Below are 26,670 nucleotides of genomic sequence, written 5' to 3' on the forward strand. Positions count from 1 at the left end.
AAAAATATTCTCTGTCAACAGTACCAGGTAGCTGGACAACAGATAAATTTACACCCTCAAAGTTGACTCTATGTAGGGAAATTAAAGCACAATAAGACTCAAAAAAACCCCAACAATACTTAAAACATTTATTATGAAAGCACTGCTTTTAAAAAGTGTGTTATTCTTATGAGTATTATCACTGACTAGCTACCCTTACTTAAAGATCTTTTTAGCTAGAAGTCTTGAATGAAATAGCATTGTCATGCAGGATGAACTGTAGACAAAAACCATCACCACCTCATTTAGCAGCATAAAAAATGGAGTAGCATTATACATATAGTTGTCAAGGAATGGTTGGCAAAAGGAACCACAGTGACCACAATAATGCAAAAACTAATTCAAAGTATACAGTTCGATTTGATAACAAAACATTTTCAAAATCCCAGTACTGATACAGAGGATACTTATATTACTAATTCTCAACTTCTAATTACTCATATTCTTTAGGCATGTGTGTGCATGTATTTTTATATATGCAGATGTATATCTTAACATACATATACATGAATCCTTAATGTTAAATGAACTTTGGAGAACATAACAAATCACCAAAATTCAACAAACCATGACAAAATCAATAGCCATGTATTAAAAGAATCAGAGGACTAGAATGATAACCAATTTTAGAATACTTTCTTAGAGAATTTGCTCAAGCTGCACATGCCTGGCATATTGCAATGTTTCAATCCAGTTTCAGAAATAGTAAATAGGGTTACAAATGTAAGAATTAAGCTGTGTTTGTTACATACGTCATTTTCTTCTCTGTCAATCTTGAAATTTTTACAAATACCATTTACTTGAATCTTTTTAAATTCACCTGTGTGGATTTATTCATGCAATATCTTTTAATTAGAAGACCACAAATTGTAACAGTTACAGTTGAATTGTATCAGTTACAGTTCAGTCAGAATACAAAATTGCCCTTGACTCAAGAGCCAGTACAAGGGATGCTTTCAGCACTAAAGGACAGTTATTGCAAAATCAAAGACAGAATTAATAGGGGTCTTTCAATTTAACAGCAGTAGTTTAATACACAGAGAGAAACCCAGACATACTTCTTTTTTCAGGCCTTCAAAAAACCCCCATAATATAGTGTACTAATAAATATACATTAAAAGATTATAAAATTAATAAAAACTAAATGACAGCAATAAAACATGGGAGATGTTTACAATCCTAAACATTTCATTTATAGCTTTTAAACAACACTGCAGACTAAGTTAAAAAAAAATGCAGCCTTTTTTGATAGGTTTGCAAGTTATTAAAGTAACGTCTACTGAAAGGCACCTCTGAGAATTTCTGTTTCAACAGCTAAAACTTAAGTCTTATTGGGAAAAGGATGGCAGCATAAAACCAAGTGTGTAAATACAGTTATACAGTTTAAAATTCTTAGTGCCTATCAAAATGAAAGCTCTTTGTTCCACTCTCCTTTAAACTGGCATGTATGGCTTGCTGCGAGAGGTACCTGATCTAGTCTGGAGATTGATGTGCTACCTATGGTGCAAGTGTACTGTTGTGAAAAGAAACATTACTAGGGAAGCAATAGAACATTTCTTTTCCATGGCTACATTCCTGGGGATGCAAGATAGTCAAAACAAACCCAACTGTCATCACTAGCACACCGACAGCAAGAATCAGGCAGGATATGAGGTTATCTGAATGGTTCCATCGTTCTTTGGACAGCCTTAGATAACACGCTGTTGGGATGATAAAAACAAGTGGGGTAGCACTCAGAACTCCCTGTGTGTGGGAAACAACAATAGAAAAAACCCTCATAAGCATGTATATTTAGATGTGAAAATGAAAAACCTAAATTTTAAAATGGTTGTGATTAGGTTGATGCAACAGTAAAGCCAGAGAATAGAGGCCTTTTCCAGTGTTACTATATGGTAAACTTTCTTTTCAAAGTCACAAATAACTTACAAAAATATCTGTAAAAATATTTGAAAAAGTTCAGATTTATTTAAATGCTTTTGCTTTGTTGATACAGAATATTTTATGTTGAAGGTACTATTAAATCTGATTACCAGAAGTTTCTCAGCTATAGAAGTACAGTAAAAGTCCAAACATAATAGTTCTGCAATACTGTAACTGACTTAAAATATTTAAGATTGTTCCATGTAGGAGTCTAGATATAATACTGCCAAAAAAAAAAAAAAAGTGGAAACATCATGTAGCAGTTCAAAGAATTCTGATCAATTTCTACATTTATGACCTGATTTAGGTTGACTTCACTATGAAAGCAAAGCTCCCTTTGAGAGAGTAGAACCTCCTCTCTTACTAAAAATTCAGCTCCTCTTTAAATGCTCTCTTAGATAGGGACAGATAAAAAGCACCTTCTTAAATGCTTTTTATAGTAAAGCCACAGCAGATTAACATGACCTACATGCCAAAAGAAAGCATTTTTATGCAGAAAATGTTGAACATTTACTTTGTCACATACTTAACAAACACTATGTTTCAACTTAATTATGGCGAGGTAGTAATCCAGCCTGCTGAATATCTTTGCATCATTGTTTGTACAAACTTTTGTATATTTTTGTGGTAGAACCTGTTAACAATGAACAGTACAGACATCAAAAATAGGCACATGCACAAAGTATCTTCTTCATAAAAACTGAGACTCTTAAGTATGTGAAGCAACAGAAACCAGCAAGCCAGTAAAAGAATAGCACAGCAACATCTGTGGACCCTGCCCTTGATACCTGTATGACTGAATGGTTTCCTTGGGGAATTATCCCAGGGCAAACACAATGGCTTGTGTTTTGTTTTAAAACCAGAAAGCAGGAAAAAAGTAAGCAGAGTCAGAGAAACAGCAGCCAATGGTCTCTGTGGTGAAGAGCCAAAAGCTCTTCTGCTGGACAGAAAGCCTTCTGAGAAGACAGATCATCTTATTTTCACATATAGAGACTGCCTATTCATATTTCTCTACTGGTGGATATCAAGACTGTTGAAGTTCAACAAGGCCAAGTGCAAGGTCCTGCACATGGGTCGGGCCAATCCCAAGCACAAATACAGGCTGGGTGGAGAACGGATGGAGAGCAGCCCTGAGGAGAAGGACTTGGGGGTATTGGTTGTCAAGAAGCTCAACATGACCCAGCAATATGTGCTCGCAGCCCAGAAAGCCAACCGTATCCTGGGCTGCATCAAAAGAAGCATGACCAGCAGGTAGAGGAAGGTGATTCTCCCACTCTACTCTGCTCTTGTGAGACCCCAGCTGCAGTATTGCGTTCAGCTCTGGGGCCCCCAACATAAGAAGGAAATGGACCTGTTGGAGTGAGTCCAGAGGAGGGCCATGAAGATGATCAGAGGGCTGGAGCACCTCCCCTGTGAGGACAGACTGAGAGAGTTGGGGTTGTTCAGCCTGGAGAAGAGAAGGCTCTGGGGAGACCTTATAGCAACCTTCCAGTACTTAAAGGGGGCCTACAGGAAAGATGGGGAGGGACTTTTTACAAGGGCATGTAGTGATAGGACAAGGGGTAATGGCTTTAAACTGAAAGAGGGTAGATTTAGATTAGATGTAAGGAAGTTCTTCACTGTGCAGGTGGTGAGGCACTGGAACAGGTTGCCCAGAGAGGTGGTGGATACCCCGTCCCTGGAAGTGTTCAAGGCCAGGTTGGATAGGGCTTTGTGCAACCTGGTCTAGTGGAAGGTGTCCCTGCCCATGGCAGGGGGGTTGGAACTAGATGATCTTTAAGGTCCCTTCCAAACAAAACCATTCTATGATTTTATGATAAATGAAGACTTTTTTTTTTTTTTTTTTTTTAATATTCCCTTTGATTAAATGTACATTCTGTGCCAAACCAGACTGACTTAATCTGGTAAACCTACTTTGCTGACTAGTAGTCTAGGACTCAAGTAGACTACATGGAAGTTCCAGCTAACCAAAAAAGTTACATACACTTGTGTTAAAACTGGTTCAAGGCAGTAAGTGCCTTGTGTGGCCTGCCTGGTAAGCTCCATCTCTGCTATGAGGTGATACCAGACACAGGAATGTTTACTGGCAAAGCAGTTTCCTCCTAAAAATCATACACTCAGGTTATGAAATTACTCAGTTTTGCTCCTTGCTAAGTCCAAAGCAGGGAAAAATTCCAGTTACTATCTCTGTGGTCTCACTACTACTGGTTCTTTCTCTCTTCCTCCCCACCCCCCTTTGTTTTTTGCCCCTTTGGCACAAGGCAGTCATTAGGATCTGCCCCAGTGTTTGGTAATTTGCCAACTTCATCAGAAGCAGGGATTAGAGAAAGAAATGCTAGATTCAGTCCTGCAGTACAGTTCGGATGAGTATTTTGGTTATTTCCACTGCAGTTTAAATACATTAGGTAAGTCATAGCCACTTGCCATATCTCCAGAACAGTTCTAAAAGCCCTTCCCAACCATATGAACTTTACACCCTGAACTTGCTTTCTCTTTAATTATCTGATTTTGAAGCAGTGAATAATTTTTTTCCTGCTAACATTTCTACTGACTACTATGTCAAATTACATAAGATTTTCAGTAGAGCTGTGGATTTTGCAGAGTTCTGTTTTATAAAAGTGATCTATTAAATAAAAGAGTATACAGGTTCACTTACATTCAGCTCTAAAACTATTCCAAGGCAATCATACACTAATGATACACCAGTCGCCACAGCAATGATAACTACTGTCACAACAATATGGAAAACTGTTGAGAGGTTCCCATGGAAAAACACATTGGCAATCACCTGAAACAGAACCACAATTTTAAACCTTGATTTTGCTCTTTATGTTAACAAACAGCTTATTCCAAATCTTCTAACCTTAGGAAACTAAAAGAATGGGTGAGAATATACTGATTGAACTTTACCTATCTTGCTTCAAGAAAACATCTTCACCCACTTCCAAAAATAAATCATAAGAAGCATTACTAAAATTGCAAAACACTTGTAAGACTGACTTAGTTATACCTGCAGGATTTAGGGTATTCTTACTTTCTTCTCATTTGTCCACTATAGAATAAAACCCACTCACAATTATTTATTGAACAGATGGATTTTCTAGATGGAGATACTTTCACAAAGCACAACTAGTAAGCATGATAAATATGCTATTTTTGCCTATTCTCAATATAACAACACCACTGGCATTTATGCCAAACTTGGAATTTTAAGAAGTCCTGATATTATTAAGTAATTATTATAATATTGGATAATATTATAATAAATGTAATACAACATTATATTGTCAGAATCTAAGCAGTACAACTAGTACCTCATACTCATTGCATGTAGCAGGATAGGATATGCTGATTTTTATTACAGATTAAGCATTGAATTCAGCTACAATATGTATTAATAATGTGAGAATATTATTAATATATATCAACATTGTTGAAAGGAGAATGTAATAAATTCTTACCTCTCTGGTCACAAAACATTCAAGGGGGAAGGTCAGAATTACAGTAACTCCATAACAAAACCTTCCAAATGTAGCAAAGTTGTCATCTCTACAGTAGTTTTCAAATATATCTCCTGAGGCATAGCAAAACATCAATTAGTTTGAACTTCATGTAATTTGCCTATTTGCAAACTGAAGTGTAAGTTACTGGAGTTACTGGAGTAATTGAGACTTTCTGATCCCCTCTCCTGACACATGTCAAGAAACTGTAGTTACAGTGATGAATTACATTCAGGAGGAACTTCCACCTTATCCTGCTAGTAGCAGTGTTTTTATTTCAAGTAGCATTTACTTTTAAAAAAATATTTTAACATACACACATCAGAGTTTTTAACCTGTTATATTCCCCTTAGCACAGATTTTGTACAAGATGCTGGTGCTTGTTTAAATAAATATGTGACAGATTCAGAAAGAAAGTTGGTATGTAAAAGATACATTTCCTTTAAAAATGTAATGCCTAGAACAACAATTACACAAGGAAGACCAGGGAGTTACCTCTGAAGAACAGCATTTCCCTGATAGTACTTAGTCACAGATGGTAAACTGCAGGATTTTAAATATTCTGACCCTGAAAGCCCATTATAAACATATGGATTATTGCCTTGCAAATCTTACATCTAACAACAAAAGCATTGCTAGAGAATCAAATCACCATCTTGCTTAGTGTTTACCACAAAGAATCTGGAATAGTGATCTCTGAGGCACAAGAGACACTGCAAGACAGTGATTAGCTGATCTATCAGGTCTTTTCTACCCATTTACTATACCATCTTATGTTTTACGACTTTTAGGATCACAATGGCACTGAAGAAGCAATAAGGTGTACTTTCAGAGAAAACAGCCAAAAGATTTTGACAAGGGAGACAAAAGGTAAGATGGAACCTGCTCACAGTAGAGTCATATGCTGAGGGATACCTGCAGTCAGAGCTTTCTATACTCGAAATATCTCAGCCAGTTTGCACTTAGTCTAGCTACAGTTGCATCTAGGACAGTAAGTTATTCTGCATAAACAGCACTGGAAGCAGGAAAAAAGGACAGATCAACCAGTAACCCCCATCCTACAATTCCTCTGTTCTCAAGTACATGCTGCTGCTCATCAGGAAAGGAAAAAGCTTGGAAGCCACCTTCTACAATTTGGAACAGCACTATTAAATAACAGAAAATCTGCTTGCTTATGAAATGTGTATTTTTCCCTGAAGAAGCTAATGCACTGAACAAATTTGCCTTGTTCTTCTGAAAGCACCTTTTCTACTTCAACAAAATGATGTTAAATAGTATGATATAACATTGATTATATATATTTATACTTATACACATATTCATATACCCACAGAGATGACAGTAGGATTAGTTACAGCAGAATAAGCTTTTGTAAAGATAGGAAATATCTCTAAGTCAGAGCTAGGACGCTATATTAGCATAGACAGGAAAAGATAGAGGAGAATGTATAGAAATATATGCCAGGCACCCTGTAGAAACATCAAGGCAATTTTTGTTCGTACTGCTCTCTGATAGTGAACCATTTGGCTAAGTTATAGATGTTTAGTCCTCAGAAGTATTTTGATTATGGAAGTATTCAAACGGGACTTTCACCCGTGAGGCTTACACTTGAGAATCTGATGCCTGTTAGCACATAGCTGACATTTTTGTATCCTGTTTTGGTTTTTGGGTAACTACAAAGACTGTCCTAACGATTTCTGTCCAAACATAGTGATTGTAAAACTGCCAAAATCATACTAAGATATTAACAGCAAAAGTCAGACAGAAAGGTGGAAATGTAAGGATTACAGCAAGCAACAAAACTGAGGGATCGAGCAGTTTACCTTCCGTGTATCCTGTAAAAGTCATATATCCACACGCAGCGAACACTACACTGATAACAACGGCGAGTGAGACAGACACATGTGTGACTCGAGACCAGTTCTTTAATGTGGGTTCTTCCAGAGACCCATATATTAAAAAGCTGTTATGGTTGCAGATGAATGCTGAAACAGACATGACAGTTAAAGCAAATGTATGAATTCATGCATATAAAATAAGTTTACAGAGTGTATATTCCAAGGTAGGAGAGACACAGCACAGTTTGAAGCCACTCATATTAAATACAAACATTAATCCTGCAATGAGTGGCAAAGATAAATGGCTTGAACTTTCACTTACTTACTTGATTTGATGAAGGTTTATATTCATCCTGAGATTATTCCAATTACATTATCCTAAAATGTCATGCTGTTTCCCACCCTCCACACCTCCATTCCACCTCTATTTCCTCTTCCTACTTTTCTTTTGCTTAAGAACTCAATAGAAATTCTGAGATTTTTTTTTTTAAATTCACAGAGACATTTGCTGCTTTCAGACTTCCTATAACATCCATTTTAGGCAGCAGCAAGCATTGGGAGGCCTCAGATTATCGCAGCATTAACAAGAAGTAATATACCAGACCCTGCAGGCAGGAACGGATTTTAGAATGAGGATAATGGAGGAGAGTTGAGACTCACCTGAATGATTCATTGTGAGAAATGGGAAGCAACAGGCCCTCTCTAGCAAACGTATGCATTGCAGTCTAAGATTTTTCTGTTAGAGGTTATCTAAGAGAACACAGAATGATCACAGCCTCCTCAGTTTATCAGACTAACCCTGTTGGTGCAGGTGTTTTAAGATGACCCAGGCAGTTGAGCTGGATTCACATGCCACACCACTGTCTCTGCTACAGTGGCAATAGCCTCTAAAGGCAGATACGCAATGGATGGGGATAATGTCTTAAACCATAACAATTAAATTCATATAGATGACTCCGTCAATTTAATTTTTTTCCTAAATCAGCTTAACATGAATATAAAAAAAACCAATTAAAAAATGCAATTTCTAGATCCAAATATTAAATAATTTCTTACAGTTGATCTGAATATTGAAAAAAATTACTTACCAAATGACATCACCCCAATGGCTTGTACTGCATTTGATTTTGCAAATATCCATGCATTTTCTGATTTGGGACTAAAACAGACATTTGTTTTAATAGATTATCCTCTTTTCAACTACCAGTTATTAAAAATAACTTATACTCAGAACTGCTAGTCAGATCTCCAGAACTCTCTGAAGTAGGCCACAGTGTTCATCAACAATAAGTTGAAACTAGGGAGATACTCTTCTCACGTCCCTTGTTTTGACCGAAATATTTCTGTAATCAGTTTTTACAGCCAAAAATGTCAGCCTGTTTCAGTGACCACTTTTGTAAATAAACTCTTTAAGTCATCATATACCAAGAAACACCAACAGGCAAGATAAAAGCTTTTACTGATTCTAAGTAAGGTTATCTCAACCCAAAATCTCTTCTGACTATTTAGAGACAAATTCTTCCTTTGAATTTGAACATGTAATCCATGCAGTCTAGAAATGCTTTTACAAATCAAGTGAGGCAGTTTGCCTTTCTTTACACCTGTTCTAACTATTCCTCATAGTAAAGGGATTCTGCTAGTTCCCAAAGGAGTGATAAATTAAAGCATAAGAGAGTATATAGAGACTTTTATAATCAGGCAAGAATGTAATATCCCCCACATCTGCTCCTCTAAGATATGCCCACAATTTTGAACCTTTGGTGATTGTAATTCTTAAAGGAGGACCACAGAAAACCATCAGGGAACTTTGTTAAAATCCATTTGATGCATGAACTTCCTCTCTGAATAAAGAGCCAAAATGAAGGAAAGGGGAAGGACATGAAACATCCTTTCTGGAACTACACTTTGCTAAAAATAATACATGAAATTCACAAGCCAGTTGAATATTATATTTGTAATACTGAAGCACAGACAAAGGAACTGTATAAAGAAGCTTGCTCTTAAAAAGTTGGCTGCTGCCACATTTGATTGTTCTGTTTTTATTTAGAGGGAAAGCTGCTGCCACCTGAGGCCTTAGCTGCTATTTTCCTACTGCCCTAGAAAGCAGTACTCTGACATCACACACTGACATCAGTTCTGTGAAGGTAACAATGGCAGCTTTTTCTCTCCCTCTATCTCGTGATAACTAGCTGGTTTTGACAGCCGTAATGGCAGATGCTATACTAGGTTTCATTGCTTTCAAATGTTTAAACTCCATCCCCACCCCCTAAAAAGAAAAAGAAGACAAAAAATATGTAGCTGTTTCCCCTTTCAGGACTCATTATCTTACTATTTCTTGAGAGCTCAAATAGTCAATCCTACCTTTTCCGTATTAAAAAACCAGTTTTACAGTATCTAATGCACATTTAGTTCAGACTCAGAGCACCTTTTCAGCTCTTAAGCTGTGGCTGCTAAGCTTAACTTTGAAGTGAACAGAACCAGAGCATCAAAGTCAAGTTCATTTTTGTCCTCCGATGCAGTATATTGACTTGACTACTGTAACATACTGCTTCAAGACTTATGCAGCTGAGTATGGACCTCCTAAAACATTCTCAGACTCAGCATGTAGATGTAAGAAATACTATGGATGAAATATAGATATCTGGCATTTCTCTTGTGAAACAGGAATTCCAACCTGCTACAGCTGCTGTAGTTCCTTATATAGAGTAGTCTCCCATAACCTGATGCCACTGATTTCAAACCACTAGAGATGTCTGTGGACAATTCATATTCATAATTTTGAATGCATTATTTTTCAAGAAAACTTCACATCTGATTGGGGGAAAAAAAATTTCAATAAAATTTCAAAATAAATATAGAATACAGAAAGCTAACATTACAACTGTTCCATCCTGTAACCACTAGAGGTCAGCTTTGATATCAAACATGCAGAATGAATTTTTTTTTTTTTTTTTTTACATATATTATTCTTTGACAACAGAATTTGTGGAAGTCTCCTCACCTCCTTTTCTGTTAATAATTAACACTTAGATTATCTATACACCAAAATATTTTAAAATGTACAGAAATAAAAAATGTTTTTGTCTGAAACACCATTTAATTTCTGTGAAAACGGTACATCTTGTGCAACAGTATAGCTATATTATAAGCTCCTACAAACGAATTTAAAAAATGGAATGTAGAAAGCATGTGAATTTCAGTTGTAACATTTTGAAGAAAGTGGCCAAACAATCAATTTAAAAAAAAAAAAAAAAAAAATCACAGGAGCTAGTTTTCCCCCTGCACAGCGTTTGCTTATGCACTAGCAATATGCAACAGACCAAAATATAGCTTTGCTTTATGGATGAATAACAAATCACATTAGGAGTATTACTTGGGGGGGAAAAATCCAAAAGAACAAAATCCTGCTTATTTAGCAGCCTAAGAAGATAAATTCCTTCCACTCTAGTTGCGGAACTGAGGAAGAATTTCAGATTCATGATTTGAACACTACCAGCAGATTGCAATGTCATACAATGCACGCTGGTACAGATGACATATGCAACAGTATGTGACTATTTCTTACAGTAAGTCAAATACCGCTGCATGTGTTTTGAAAAACATTTTCATACCGTGGAAATAGATGGATCTTGCACAGATGTGGTACATAAACTAATTGAAAGCAACACAATAAGAAATTTCATTTCTGACTGTTTAGAACTAAGAGTCAACAGCTCTAGAGTTCTCACTGTATCAACAACAAATCACCCTCAAGTCCAGTCTGCATACAGGACATACAGACTTATGCAAAGCTCCTGGAAAAGGGTGCAGGTGACACGAAAGTGTCCATATAAAATAAGACTTCAGACTGGGAAAGAGAAAACTGTGTCAGGAAACAGTAGCTGTTAGTTATGGAAGAGCCATACAGTGAACAATCACTTAAAATGACTTACAAGACAAAGGGTACCCAATGGAAATATCAAGTGTCAAGGTAAACATACATACATTCATATAAATATATGTCTGTGTAGGCAGATGCATACACAGGCTGATAGAGTCTGTCACAAGAATACCAGGTAACACTATACCTGTTCTGCTTTTTCAATCCTGCTGCTACTGTTCAAGACGGATTTTTTTTTTTTTTTTTTTTTTTTTTTTTGAGACGGACCTTTGTTCTAACCAGTTTGACCTACATTCTTGTTAGGAATTGTTAGGGGAAGATTTTAACTGCTGCTCATACAAGAATAGCAGTAGCTGCAAATATCCATGAATGACAAAACCAGCTAGCTTACTGCTACTGACTCAGTGTATAAAAACACAGGCTATGCCTGCATGAACACAAAGTTTTTTTCATGCTGGAGAAGGAGAAGTAGTTAGATAAAACACAATGAAAGTTAACAGAAGAAATCCATTTGTGATACTAAATGTACTTGTTGAGAGCTGTACCGTCTATCACACATAGCAGAAGTCGTAACACAAAGTAAAAGCTGAGAGGTAATATAACTGTGATCCTTGGAAGAAAAATAATAAAAGATTGAAAAAAAAGACATTCCAAGGGAGATCCCAGATGGGAAAAAAATCTCAGCTGAAATTCAGACGACAGCAAGACAGACTGACAATAAGAACTGTCCTTAGGAAGGTAGTGAAGCCTAGCAATGAAGAAAGCCTAGAGGTTAAGAAAATAAGACTCTACTTGGTCTTCAGTAAACTTAAGGGAAAGTATAGCACAATAACCATGCTAGTGAGTTTAAAAAAGTTTTGAAAATATTCGTGTTTACCTACATAAGAACAGGGGAAAATGAAAAGAACAAATGAGCCAGGCAAAGGTTAAGACCTCCTAACGGGGTAAAAGGTATTTCACATCCAGATCATGAGTAGGAGTTGGGCAAATTTGTTTGGTGGTCTAAGACAGCATATCTTCTACTTCTTGTCAAAACATTTACAGTATAATATTGCCCATCTTAAGATCCATGTTATGGAAAAAATCTTTTCTGTCATTTATGTAGAAATGCTGCCAAATATAATACAGCAACAGAGTGCATCAGAAGCAAAATATCTTTAAGGAGGGCAAGAGAAACATACATCCCTGATCTGAACCCAGCTCACAGGTATGAAACACTGACTGAAGGAAAAAAAAAAGTTAATTTCTAGAGAGGAAGCAAAGTCATATGTTTGACAGGGGTGCTACATGCTTGAATGAGCAAAAGAGTTCCATTGTTTTGGACTGAAGATCAGTGACAAACCGCCAAGTTTAGGTGCAAACCAGCAGTTATCAAAATAATCCAAGAACACATGGCAGATTAATTCAAGTTTAATTCAATGATTTAGACATTTAGGAAATTAATCGTAAAATTTCAATTCAAGTCTACTCTAAGGTAAAACACCTTTTTAGTTTTTGTTTAATCTTTAAGTTTAGAGGCACTGAAAAAGTTTATAGACACTGAATATAATTTAAATCAATATAATGGAAAGAAAATGAGTAATGCTCACATCAGCCTTGAATTTTATATTAATCAGTCATCTTGGTTGTTAAAAAACAGACGAGGCAAAACTATGTCAGCCCCACTTAATTACAGCTGCTTTAACTCCTCTTTCTTCCTTAATGAACTACTTAAGAGTTCTATAAATATGCAGTAGCTTAGTTTTATTTTTTAATTTCATCACACATTAAATTTTATCTTGCTTACTATTGGATTATTTATATGAAAGAAAGAATCAACTTTCTACTTTCAAGTTATTTTCCTGACCACTTGGTGTTTCATCCCTGTGATCAGCTGCCAGCTGAGTAATTCTCACATCCTATTTATGTGTAGCAGATAATCTTGAAGTTTTTCTGAGAGATATATGTATTATGCAGACACTGACATCATGACATTCTTTCCAAAAGAACACCAAATTAAAATGATCCATCTTCATAAGCTATATAAAATATTGCTTTTTGCAGCAAGAATGTTATTTTCAGCTTTGAAGCATGAAGTTATTCTATGCAGTATTTACATGCTGCACTTTCACAGTTTGAGATAATTCTAACCCATTGTTTTTGATCACAGTAGAAAAACACCCAGCTATTAGCAGATGGAAATAAAGTAAAGAATGGATTATCAAAATTATCTTAAACTTGAGATTAAACTCTGGGTCCAGAATTTTAAAAAAAAAAATGGATTTTATCTGCAGGTTTATTATGTCCTTCAGTCAACAATAATCATATGGATGATATTAATCAAAAGCAAAACTGGGAAAAAAGTACTCGAGTTTCATATTTGTCATAAGAGGAAATAAATTAAACCAAGTAATCCCTCATCATAAATACTTTTTTTTTTTCCTGAGAACTAACAAGAAAATAACATCCCTACAATGTCCCTGAACAACCAGCCCCACTCCCAAAGCAACTAAAAAAAAAATAAAAAAAAAAAAGCAATACTCCAAAGACTTATAATTGCTGTTTTTCAACCTACAGTTTCAAGCATATCAAATCATTAAAAACTAATAAAGTTGTCTAACACATTGCAGAAGGTTTCTAGGAAAGATAATATTTTCTGTTGTCCAAATAATAGATACCATTTTCAACTGGAACATGGATTGAATTTAAGCAGAAAGACAGTTTTATCATCACCAGATAATCTTGTTGTACCTCTCAAAGGGAAGCAATCTTCACTTTGAAAAATGTAAAGGTAAGTGAGAGAGTAATTATCAAAGTGGGAAGATAACCAAACAGGATTCCAGTGGAACCTGACCCGAGTGCAGCACTTCTGAATGTACTGAGCAGTAACTTGAATGATGGAACAAAAAGTAAGAAGCATCCTTAACAGAAAGCATGAAATGTGCAGTTAACACAAGCATGCTAGAGAACAGGGTGAAAAAAGAAAATCATAAATATGTCGGTAAATGGAGAAATCACCTGATAAAGCAGTATTCAATTCTGTAATGACAAATTCTACAGTTATTCAGAGGGAAAAAAAAAGACTTCACGAGAACAGAGGAGGGGGGGATAAGAAAACCCCACACTTCATGAAAACAGAGTAAAAGAAAGGAAAAATTGCCAGCTCACATTTCTGCAGAGAAAGGCCTGGTGCTTCTATTACACTGCAAACTCAAGGCATGTCCACAACATCATGCTACTTTCCAAAGACGCAAACATCAAACTAGGTGACATAAACAGGAGCCTAGCAATCCCCGAAAGATACAGTTGAAAGGGACCTCAAGACACTCTGCATGTAAGATACATCAATCTTTCTTCTCTGCTCCTCAGTGGGAATGCCACAGGCAGTTGGGGCACCACCATCTCACCTCAATTTGCAGAGAACTTAAGGCAGCCATTGAGAATGATCAATAGCACAGGAAATAACAAGCAAGAGAAACACTGAAGGAACTGTGTTTAGTCTATAGAAAGGATCACCAAAGGGGAACAAGTTACAGCTCTTTACAGGTGTTTGTTAAGCGTTTGAAAAAGAATGAACAGTTTGCTGTCCATGTCCACTGTGGTTAGGCCAAAAAGCAACCAACGTGAAATCCAGTAAGAGACATACAATACACATTTAGGAAGAATTCATAAGAAAAGGCTAGTTAAGAACTGGAATGGGAAATCATGGAATTGCCAAGAACAAACTAGACAATCAACTGTCATCAATGACAGGCATACAATCAGTTCTGAAGTGTAACAATGGTAGGGATTAAATATTGTCTCTTGGCCCTATCAAGCCTTTATCTAGGATTGTACAAATTCTTTTCCTATATGACAGATCTAAGCACTGTTTCATAATAATGATTTTTTACATCTCTTTGAAAACACCAACTTCTATTGTATTTTCATAAGGGTTTACAGTAAATGCGTTATTTGTTTCACTTGTTATAACACTATGATGAGAGCCATATTGAAATGTATTAGTGGTCTTTATTCTCACTGTATAAAAAGAGATGGCATACCATTATACCATTAACAAAATATTAGAAGAGGATTTTAATAAATAAAGTATATGTCTGTTTCTAACTGTAAAATACAAATAGTAAAAATATTAAAAATAGACATTGACAGAATGTTTGTGAGGCAAAAAAAATCTGATTAACAGTTTATCAGCTTGCTAGATGCATTTTGAAAACAATAGTGTAAAGGCAAAACCGGAAGTTTCTAAAGAATTAAAAAGCAAAACTTCAAGAATCACTCAAAACCCAACATTACTTATTGTAAGAAAAAATAAAACCATGCCTTCCATATTTTTCAATGCATCACAACCATTGAAAAGAAATGTCACCCTAGTAACAAGGTCATCAGTAACCATTAGATAGATTATATATATGTATATATAATATATATTTAACCATTATATATAACCTTTCTTTCTTTTTTGACAGGGGATTTTGAGATTACCCTTTCAAATACCCCTTTAACACACAGCATGAAAAACATGCTGCTTCAGCAAGATGGTGGGGGGGCAAGTCCCACACTGTTCTGAGGGCATCATTTTATGGATGATAGACAACATCATCTGGTACAACCTTAGAAACTGCTGTTCTAGCCATCTTCCTAGCATTAAACACGAATATCCTGCAACTAACCCAAGTACCATAGCAGTAAGACAAATTAACAATTATGCGTAACACTGCTGAAAATCATGGTGGAAAAATCCATTTCTTCAAGAAACATTAGAAATACTATATAAAACTATTCCAATAGATAAATAAGCATTCAGCACCCACCACATTAATATATTTTCACATTTAAAGGATAAGGAAAAAGGCAGACCTTCTAGGCCATAAGTAAAGATAATAGATTCATAACACTTCGTTGCAATATAATTATAAAAATATTGCCACATGTGTACTAAATTGTCTAGAACACTCCAATGTCCAATGTTAAATACTACTTTCACAGTATGAGTGCTGGAAAACAGTTTTGCATACTTATATTGTTTTCTCAATTGACAGAATAAAGTTTTTATTATTGTGTTCTCTTTCTTCTTTTCATTATTTGTATTCAGCTTTTATTATGAAATCATTATATTAACAGAAAAAGAAATATTCCTAAGATACTATCTATTTTAAGATTTTCAATATCAGCTGTCTGACAATAATGGACAAAATTAAAGATTTCTCAAATGACAAACAACCTCACAGGCCCATTCAGGAGCCACCTGCTATTAGCCATACCACCTGCAATTTCCAATTAACCTGTACGTTTTTTGAGACTTTTTCTAAATTTGTTTACATGCAATAGAAGAAAAAAAAAAAAAAAGAGATAAAGTATGTTTTAGCAGTTCATTTTGTATTACTGTTAATACAGGTTTATTTTTTCAATTATCTGTCTCTCCCAAAACAGCCATGTTCCAAAACTATGCACCTATATGTAATAGTGAAATAACAGATTACGTATGATCAAAAATTCACTTTGTAGCAAGTGGAAGAATACTCACACTTCTGGACTGAATGTTACTGTTCTCACCATTACAATAACCAAGATGACAATGGTTAAAATCAGAGAAATAAGCGATACCTGTAAAGGTAAAAACATGACTTCAGTCAGTAAGCTGCTGAAAGGTTGTCCTCTTATTAAGCAGCATAATGTATAATGTACTTTTTTTTCTAAGAATAATTAACAACCAAGTAAAGTTCTAAATATCACATCAAATACTTACAATTAGAAAGCTTGTCCTATATCATCATCATTTAATTTGCTATTCTTTTTGAGTAACTAGCCAATTGCAACTCTTTGTCTAATTTTAAGTGATATTCCCATTTAAACATTTCTAATCAACAGTGCTCAGCATTTCAAGATCAGGCCTGTATCACCCATTGTTTACAAGATTTAAGTTCTACTAGCAGTAGATGGAAAAACTCCAGCAATTCATATGGAGACCAAAGTTTTGCTTAAACTATTCCAAGTTTTCTGATCTTTCTTAGGACAGAAGACAGTCTGAACTTTTAAAATATTTAACATGCTCTAGCCAGATGTAAATGAGTTCAAATACATTAAGTTATGACTGACACTTATTTTCTAATGGCATACAGAAAAGTAAACCAAAAATCAACTGCTATTATGATTTACCTTTCCCAGTTTTGCTATGTCTCGATATAAAGATATAGGCAGGGTAAAGATGATGGTGGTAAGAAGAATTATGAAGTGACGGTCAGTAAGCACATTATCTGGTCCAACTAAAGCAAAAAAAAAACCAATTTATTTCTCTAAGAGACTGACATGAGGAAGAAATTAGTTATATTTGAAAGGCTAGGAGTAACAAACTCTGATGTTGATCAGGCTTTTATCTCCTTTACTCAAGCTAAGTAACACTGAAATAAAGACTAGGCATTAACTAACCTTGAGGAAGCCATACACAGCATGTACATAATCACAAGAATTCTGCAAATTCAAACCAAATGCTTAACATATGGGATATATTATACCAAACTTTGGAAGCCTGGCATTTCTACATATAGATTAGTATTTCTTTCATTATGCCTTGGTCAAGTAAAGCATTCTGTTACTTCTTTCTGCCATTTACTCAAGGATTTTTTGACACTGTGTGTTGACATCAATTACTGTGCTGTTGAAGATAAGCAAATTCTTAAAGAATGACCCTAAATAAGTTAATTTTGAGGTTTCTTTTGAGCACCTCCTTTCTTGCTGTCAGCTGGCTTTCACTTGCAAAATACAGATTATCATGTGAAGGCAACAATAATGTTAAAATACTCCCTGCAATCAGTGGGATTTATTTGTACAACTGGTAGTTTTTTCCAAGCCAATGACAACTTAAAATAAAACATATCTCAGTTTCAGTCAGGCTACCATGAATCATGGGCCTGAATGAAAGGTTGCTGAATGATTACGGCTGGAAAGTGACTGGCAATTGACATGGAAAGTCTGTGTTCAGTTCCCTCTATTCTTTGGGAGATTATAATGCTTTCCCACCTCTTTCCAGGCAGGCATTCTACCAGCCAGTGAAAAGATGTGCCATGCTGGGGGTTCCTCCTATTACAGAAGTCATATTGTGTATAAATTATTAGACATTCACTATCACTATCAACCTGATCAGGTATTCACAGAACAAGAGTGAGACAGTTAAAACTGCATCCACACCTTGCAGGCTTCACCTGCTAAAAATCATAGTTCTCTTGTGGAAATCAAACAGTTCATACAAATACTAACTTCCACTTCATTGGAGACATGTTCTTTTTAGTTTAATTTCCCACTGAAGAATGTTTTAACTTTGTGCTAAAGTAGATGGCAAACATGCACACAAATTGCTCCACTGATTCTGCTGTGAAAACTTACAGCAGAGGAAGGGTAACAAATGCATGAATTAAAAAGCTCCAAGTGCCACATCTGGTTTTGCAGTGAGTATCTAAGAGAACTGGAAGTTACATATGGAGTCCATGACCAACTATTAGAGATATACTTAAGTAAGGATTAAATCCATTATATTATTTGCAAGTAATCCAGAATTATTCACTAGATGAAGTGCAGTTTCAGTATTCAAATGATTATTATAGGAAATATCTAAAAAAGATGACAGATATGATGACCTTGTAAATACAACACTGTGGAAGATTCCTTCTATTTGCTTAGTATTTCATTGAAGCATGTGGTCTCTTCACTGACACTGAGTCCAAGGATAACCAAGGACTAGGATTCATAGGTTTTATTTGAGAAAGACTTTTAAAAAAAAACAACTTACCAAAACACACTCATACAAATATGCTTCAAGTTCTTAACTTGAACTACATTTAAGAGTAATTTAAAAGCAAAGTAACAGGTAATCCCTAAACACTTATGCTATACCCCAATACATTTGCCCTGTTCTGAATTTTTCAATGCATCTTACCTCCAGGAATTCTCTGAAAAACTTTAGTTAAAGTATCTCCTGTTATTATGTTGTAACTGATCATAGCTTAAAGAAAATAAAATTTTTTGTTAGCACAAGTCAAATATGAAATATCTGATAAGCATTTAATACACATATTTTGTAGACTTCAGGATTATATGCCACTACCCCTCTTGTATGAATTCTGGCTAGCACCAACAACTTCAAGTTTTAGGTTTAAAACAAAATTTAAAAAACTTCTTTAACACTCTCCTTTATTTCCTATCCTTTTTTTTTTTTAAACAGGTACAACCTCAGCAAGAATCCAGTCCAGTAAGCAAGGCCATCGTGCTGACTTGCCATATAAACTTACTTCAGAAGATGAAAAATACGATTTTAAAAATTGTTTGTTTCTAACAGCAATTCTTTGCCAGTTTATTTTCAAATTCTTGTTTCTATTTAGTAAAGTTCCCGTGTTAGCCTAACAATCAGTCCTGCAATCAAGTGCACAGGACTTCCTAGCTCATGTAAAAAGTTAGCAAAAGCTTTAAACCAGAACAGAGGAGAAAATAGATGAAGATATCAGATATTGAATTCCATTCCTTCCTCTCGTTAATAAGAGCTGTGGCCTTAACATTCATATTTCATTCTTATCTTACTCTACACTAGAAGTGTGTATATGTGTGCATGTGTGTGCATACATACACACAAAATATATTTATATACTCATGTGGTCTTCACCATTTAGACAGCATACATACAGGTATTGACCTTAACTAATGCATAAATAGTCACTGTTGTGAAATTGTAAGTCATTAACACTACTTATAGAAATAAATTCAAGCACATACACGTAACTGGTTCCAGGGTAAGGACTGAGATCTTTACAATTCTTTTCCATATTCTTTATGAAGTAGTAATTATACTCTTTAAGTCAACATGTGTAACATTGTTGCCTGCAGTAACAGTAACTTGACTCCCTTAAAAATTTTGGCTATCTGTAATAAATTCAGATTGATTATTCCCAAAGTAGGAATTTTGATCTGGGACTCTGCGGTCAGAGTCCAGACTCTTGGTATCTCAAGTCACCACCTCTTGCAGCCCCATGTGTGAAAATACCAAGCTTATTTAAGATTTGATTTAATTATGTTACTACTGTAGGGGACAGATTCAGAATATCACTTCATTTTAAACTTCTGGTCTAATTAGTTCCTACCCAGATTATACCTGTTCTTTTACTATTTCTTCTTCAAAGGGGTCTTGACTGCCCAATTTCCTAGCAGCTCATTGGTTATGAGCCTGAATTAATGCTTTTGAAGAACAATAACTGCACATAATATTCAAGCAAGATCTGCTCAGTGGCTTCTCCAATGACAGTAATACTATATCTTTGGAAAAATATTAATTCAATATAGTTCTAAAGTCATATTTTCCTTTTACTTCAGGCACATCAACTTTGCTCTGTTATTCATTCTAGAACAGAACCTCTTCTTTGCTATTTCTCATAGCTACTTTTGTCATTAAGTGTGTGATCATGAATTTCTCTGCTATTACATTTAAGTTAATTTCTATTATTCTGGTCCTCCAATTCACTGAATTCTTCCTCAGTAGTTCTTCAGAAGACACCAAGTAATTTTTTTTTTTTTTTTAATAGGAAAGAGGCAGATACAGTATATTCTTTACAGAGTTCTTAATATTTAACCAGTGAAAGAATGAGGAAATGTGAAAAACCTTGTTATTTATAAAACTTAAACATTTATATTTTATGTGATCTTACCAATAAATGGATATAAAAATTGAAGAGTTGAAAGAATTAGATAACCTACAAGACCATATGTTTTTCTGACCAGCTCTTGATAGGTGTTGGTACCGGAGAGGTTTCCTCCTTTGATCAGTAATATAATGGAATAATCTGTTAAAATATAGAATTACTGTTAAAGACAGTATGAGCCAACTTGTGGTTGGTTACTTTTCATCTTTTTTACTCCTTAAAAAAAAGTCTGCAAAAAGGAAAACAGTGGCACTGGGAAGAGCAGGGATGAGAAATCTTGCACAGGATCTCAATCCACCAAACCCAGGAGTTACAAGCTCATATTGGAAGGAAATTCCAGCTTTCCCTCTCAGGGACAGCAGAAACAGACTCATTTTCATTGGTTTTCAGTATGGTCAAAGAGAATGAGAACTGTTATGAGCACCGAAAAAAGGAACATTCAATTATAATGCAGAGGCTTCCTGAATGGATGAAGCCTTTGATTATATCCTGAAAGGGGGTAAAATGCGAGTACCGCCTGTGTCGTGGTTCTAGAAGTCTCAATCACTTTACTCAGCTATTTATCTAAGTTTGTGAAAGATAAAGCCTGGTTAGTATTTTGTGTCTTCTCCATTGTTTATGATAAAAATATTATAAACATTATTACTGGATACTTTTAAAATAAAACATGCACAAAGTGATTTATCTAGAAAACCATGAAGCAATGTGCCTTGAGATAGAGCTGATGTCAAAGCGAAATTACTCCTAGATTGAACCTCAACTTTTTATGAGGCACAGTTCGAAATATTGCTGTTATGTCAAGCTATGCTTTAGTATTCATTTGAGCACCATGGGATTTTCCAGTCCAGATTAGGTACAGCACAGAATTTATTACCTTAGTGCAGATGTCTTGACAGATAGTAGCTAGACCTCGTCTATTCCTCATCTGGCTTTCACTTAGCTTGTAATCTATGCTGCGATAGAAACAGTTCCTTTCTGTGAACGGTATCAGTGTTTATTATCTTCTGGGAATTACTAAAATTACAAAATTTTCAGTGTCTTTACAAAGGAGATCTCTAGCATTTGTTAATGTGAAAGCCAATCCAGAGATTCCCACGAGCATATGCAATTCTTACACAATATATACTCACACTATAATTGGGAACAGACAAAAACAGAAATACAGAATTGTTCATTATCAATTATGTTGCATACTGAGCTGATCTTGTACAAGAAATATTAAGTCTTTTTAGCAAGGGATTTTACACTCACAAAACTTGAAAAAGATTTATCATTAAATGACCTAAAATTGTATATGTCTGTCAATCTAGAACTATACCCAGCATAATTCAAAAACATCTCCCAAAATGAAATACTTTTCAGCATACTTTTCAAACAGCTATTTGCCAATTATTCAGTAAAAACTATGGAAAATAAATGCTAATGTTATATACTTAGCCTGTACCTTAAATGCTACAAGTCAAAAAGTTGTAACTATAGTTATGATTTGCTTGTGCAAGATATATTGAGCCACATCTTTAACGTAACAAAATGCTGAGTTTAATTCACAAGTTCTGGGCCTATGGCTATAAAGTCTTCAGAATACTTAGAAATGCAAAGGACAAATCAGGAAAGTAACTGAAATTTCTGAGCTATGTTTATGATATGATTTCATTAATGTATTTTGCCATCAGCCATAGAGAAAATTTTCCATTCATATTGAACATATTCCTTATGTTATATTGCCCTCTAGTCAAACATCAATCATTTATGCAGACCCTTAAATGATATTATAAGCAATGAAAAGCATCAACTGCTGCTCAGCGTATGGGTAACATAATTTGTGCCATTCATGCCATTTTAAGACTTGAATCCACAGAGTCCTTACAAAAATTCTCCTCTGATGGCAATGGATTTACTTATGTTTAAGTTTATTTACCATGTGATTTCAAAACTTGTCCCTTTTTGAAGGTAAATCAATTTTTTTTGATGAATCATAATTAACTAAAATATTCAAAATCATAGTACAACCAAAAGTTTTCATTCTGTGGTATGTTTAAAAGAAGTGACATACAACCCACTCAAGGATCAGTCACTTAATTAGGGTAAAAACAGTGGACTACAACAGGTGATTACGAGGCACAAATAAGAGCTATTCTTCCAAATGTCACCTTGACCTAGTCTAAGAAACTAGGCTTTACGAAAATAAATTGCACACAAAAAGCAGCTTTATATGTTGTACGGTATAATTCTCTACTTTTACTAATCTGCTCAAGGGATTAGTGATATAAGGAAAAAATTTGTCATTTTTATTGTCATAGATATACTTGTTTAAGGTAACATTAAGCTCAAGATCAGCTAAACATTGCAAGACTAATTTTCACTTTACAACAGAAACTTCTTTTAGAGTACCTGTGATATAGGCAACCCCAAATAAAAGCAGTACTCCTAGCGGAAAACCAGCTTCCTTCATTGAATATGGCAATCCTGTAAATAAAAAAAGGAGAGATTATAGAAGAACCTTTCCAAATACTTGTGATGACCAAAATAAAGAAATATTCAGATTACTAAAAATGCTATTGCCCAAATTGGACCAGCATGCTTAATAACCTCAGAAAGATGATTTTTAGTGGACAAAGTGTTGCCTAGGTATGAAGTTCAGTCAGCACCTGCCCAACCAGTTCTCTCTGATCATTATGGCAAAGAGGTGGTAGGGTATTTACCACTGTGAGATGTGATCTCAGCTGACACCTCTGCATTTTTGCATAGTAAGCAAATAAAAATAGGGAAAAATCTTTAGGAACAGCAGCAGAAAGTAAGACGACAGTATTATTCTCCAAACTGGATAGTCATACATGTATAAACAAGGCTGAACGCAGGGTAGTGAAGAAAAGTATACTTACCTATAATGCCTGATCCTATGATAGAGTTGATAATGTTAAATCCAGCTGATGCCAGATCACTGTTTCCTCCTTTGTTCTTGGGCTTATTAACAAGGGCTGTTTGGTCATCTGTTTCTACCTATTTCAGGAAGACAATGATAACATTATACATGAGAAAAATAGGTGAGCACAAAGATTTTACACATAGTCTAGTCAAGATCAAAAAAAATTGTCATAGACTCAGATTTGTAGAGGTATTTTGATAACTAAATCCCATTTTTTTCAGTGAGAAATCAAAGGGGCATTAGGCATCTAATTCCTGTATAAGTCTGACCCATAATCTTCTGTAATTAATTCTTCTCTGAAAAAAAAATAAGTGGAAGGACAGAAGCGTATATAAACTCAGAGGTAGGCTGTTAAACAAAGAGCTTTTTAGTCATGTTCCAAAGGCAGAAATGTGAATCAAGTATTTTTGAAAACATTTTGGCTAATACAACTGGTCAGTAAAAACAGGCCCTCGAATCAGGGGAATGAAATCAATTTTAAGAGTTGCTAGTAAAGTATGCCAACATCTGAAGATGCTCTATTTCAAGGTTTTATCCAGCATTTTAAATATTTGTGTGTCATCCAATGGTTTAGTTCATTACGAATAGTTAACAACACTGTAACATTGTCTAGTGCCCGGAAGTTTACGTGGGAAGGTCTGGTACAAACCAAACTTCAAAGCACAATTTGTAGCCAGTAGCTTCAAAAATTAAAGTTCTTATCTTCAAAAAGCATTTCCTTATAAGCATGCATAAAACGGTCCTCAGATCATCACTCTGCTGTCAGAGAACATTTTAGAATCACTCATTAGAAGGCCAATATTTTAAATGAAGTCATGTAATTCAAAAGAGGAGCATGCATTTAATGAAGAAAATGCCCACCTGTGTTCTACAAAAGCAAAACATTGTGTAGTTACCATGAAAATAAAACTACCATTTCATGGATGCAGGAGCCTATTTAACATACATAGCAGGTAGTACAAACTCAGATGCTTGGCACAAATTCTCCTGGAAAAAAAAAAAAAAATGACTGATATAACTAAGTAATCTGTAGATAGTGGTAGAAGCTGCCACGCACAAGAGTGCTTCCAGGAGGGCTACATATTTAAGTAGAACCTTTTAATCTTTAAGCAGTACTAACATAAGAAGAGTGATACTGGCTCAGATCAAAGGCCAGTATAGCCTGGTATCCCATTTTTGAAAGAGGCCATGGAAAGCACCTAAGAAAGACTATAAGAACATGAAAAATAGCTAGTTAGCAAATAACTTTCCTGTCCCAGCTTTCCTCAGTTTGCATATCCCAGACTTCCCAAAGCAGATATATTTTTGATGCACCACATCCCTTAATAGACTGCTCCTTCAATTTGCCCCTTTTTTGAAGCCATGTATATTTTTCAGCATCTGCAATGTCATATGACATCTTAATTACGCATCATATGAAGAGACGGGTACTTTTCTTTGTTCTGAATCTACCATTAAATATTTCTACTTGGCATCCCAACAATTGTTGTATCATGACAGATAAACCAACCACTATTCCTGCTTATCTTCTCTATTTCACATGCAGTTTTATAGGTAACATGCTCCCTCAGCTGTTTCTCATCTAGACTTACAGGTGCTACATTTTATTTCACCACTGATTTGAGCAGCGGAAGCATCACTGTCATTCCCTCCTGAAATTTTAATGTGCTCTGCTAGTTACAGCACAGTACACGTGAAATCGCACTGAACTAGAACAGTCCAGTTCCCTCTTTTCAGCTGTTACAAGAAAATGAACATAATTTGACACATTTGACTTGGTAGAAAGGACAAGGGCAACAGAAATTGTGACACAGGTGAAATGGCTCCTGTGTGAAGACTAGCACCCTTGAAGGTGCACTGGGACTGCAGGTGGGGAGGGAATGCCTGTTGGGAGGCACGCTAGTGAGCTATGCAACATGGAAGGCTGCGGAAGACGTGAACAGGATGCGTTTGCCTCTTGTAGGGTCCTCTCCCAGGGACTGGCTGCAGGCCATGAGACAGCCAGGGCCACTCACTATCACGTTGACAGCAGCGGGCCCACCATGAGATAGGGTGCTCAAGTTCTGGTCCTCAAGAAACACTGCGCCAAGCAGCCACAGCTCCGCTACCTCACAAGAATAAGGCCCCTCAGGTTGCATTTTTTTCCCTGCCTGGTGTCTATGAGCCTTTCTTCCTCACACGAATTAGGGGGAAACCGAACAGAGATGAAAAAGCCATAGCTGCTGTCAGCTCGTCAGCACAGCCGGGGAGCCGGGCTGAAGCGCCGACCGCCCGGGAGGCTTCCCGCAGCTGCTCGCCATAAAGCCCGCCAAAACCTGCCACGGAGCCCCTCAGCCGTTCACACGCTCCCATCCGCTCCCAGCGTCCCGCGGCGACGGGCCGAGGAAAGTAAAGCGAAGTCAGGTGAACGCCGGTAGGCTCTGTGAGCCGCGGAGAGCCTCCCACCTCACCCCTCCCTGCCGCCGCTCATCTCAGCCCCGGTACCTGGTGAGAGACGGCCGGTGGCGGCTCCGGCCCGCCGCGGTCCATCGCCGGCTGCTGCAGGGGAGGCGCGGTGCTTCCCTCACGGCGCCGCCGAGTTGCTGCGGGCCGCCGCTGCTGCCTGAGCCCCGCGGGCCCCGGGAGAGGGAGCGGAGAGGCGCGGCGGGCAGGTTGTCTCGCTCTTCCCGGGCGGGCGAGGAGCGGTGGCAGGCCGGCGCCGGCGCAGGTGGGCTCGGAAGGGTCCCGCGGCACCTCCACGGGTTTTGGAAAGGCGTGAGCTTATGGGCCGGACTCGCCGGCGCCCCGCTTGGCCCCGTGTCTGCACAGAGACCTGTTGAATCGGGGTCAGGTGCCGGGAGGAGTGCCGAGGCCTCGCACGGGCGGGAGCTGCCTCGGGGCTGTGAGGCGGCGGCTTGGGGCGCCC

General features: G+C 36.5%; 1 protein-coding gene across 1 annotated transcript; it reads right to left on the reverse strand.

Annotated features, from left to right (window-relative positions):
* Positions 1–653: 653 nt before the first annotated feature.
* Positions 654–26,467, reverse strand: SLC38A11 (solute carrier family 38 member 11). Its single transcript, XM_069781271.1, has 12 exons — positions 26,250–26,467; positions 23,722–23,839; positions 23,231–23,305; positions 20,846–20,980; positions 19,090–19,155; positions 17,316–17,422; positions 16,684–16,763; positions 8,386–8,456; positions 7,283–7,444; positions 5,421–5,533; positions 4,616–4,747; positions 654–1,782 (listed from the first exon to the last, which is right to left on the reverse strand). The coding sequence occupies exons 1-12, from the start codon at positions 26,292–26,294 to the stop codon at positions 1,537–1,539; spliced, it is 1,350 nt and encodes a 449-aa protein (XP_069637372.1). The 5' UTR covers positions 26,295–26,467; the 3' UTR covers positions 654–1,536.
* Between the last annotated feature and the right edge of the window lie 203 nt (positions 26,468–26,670).

The sequence above is a fragment of the Haliaeetus albicilla genome, chromosome 4 (genome assembly GCF_947461875.1).
Source record: "Haliaeetus albicilla chromosome 4, bHalAlb1.1, whole genome shotgun sequence".
NCBI classification, from domain to species: Eukaryota; Metazoa; Chordata; class Aves; order Accipitriformes; family Accipitridae; genus Haliaeetus; species Haliaeetus albicilla.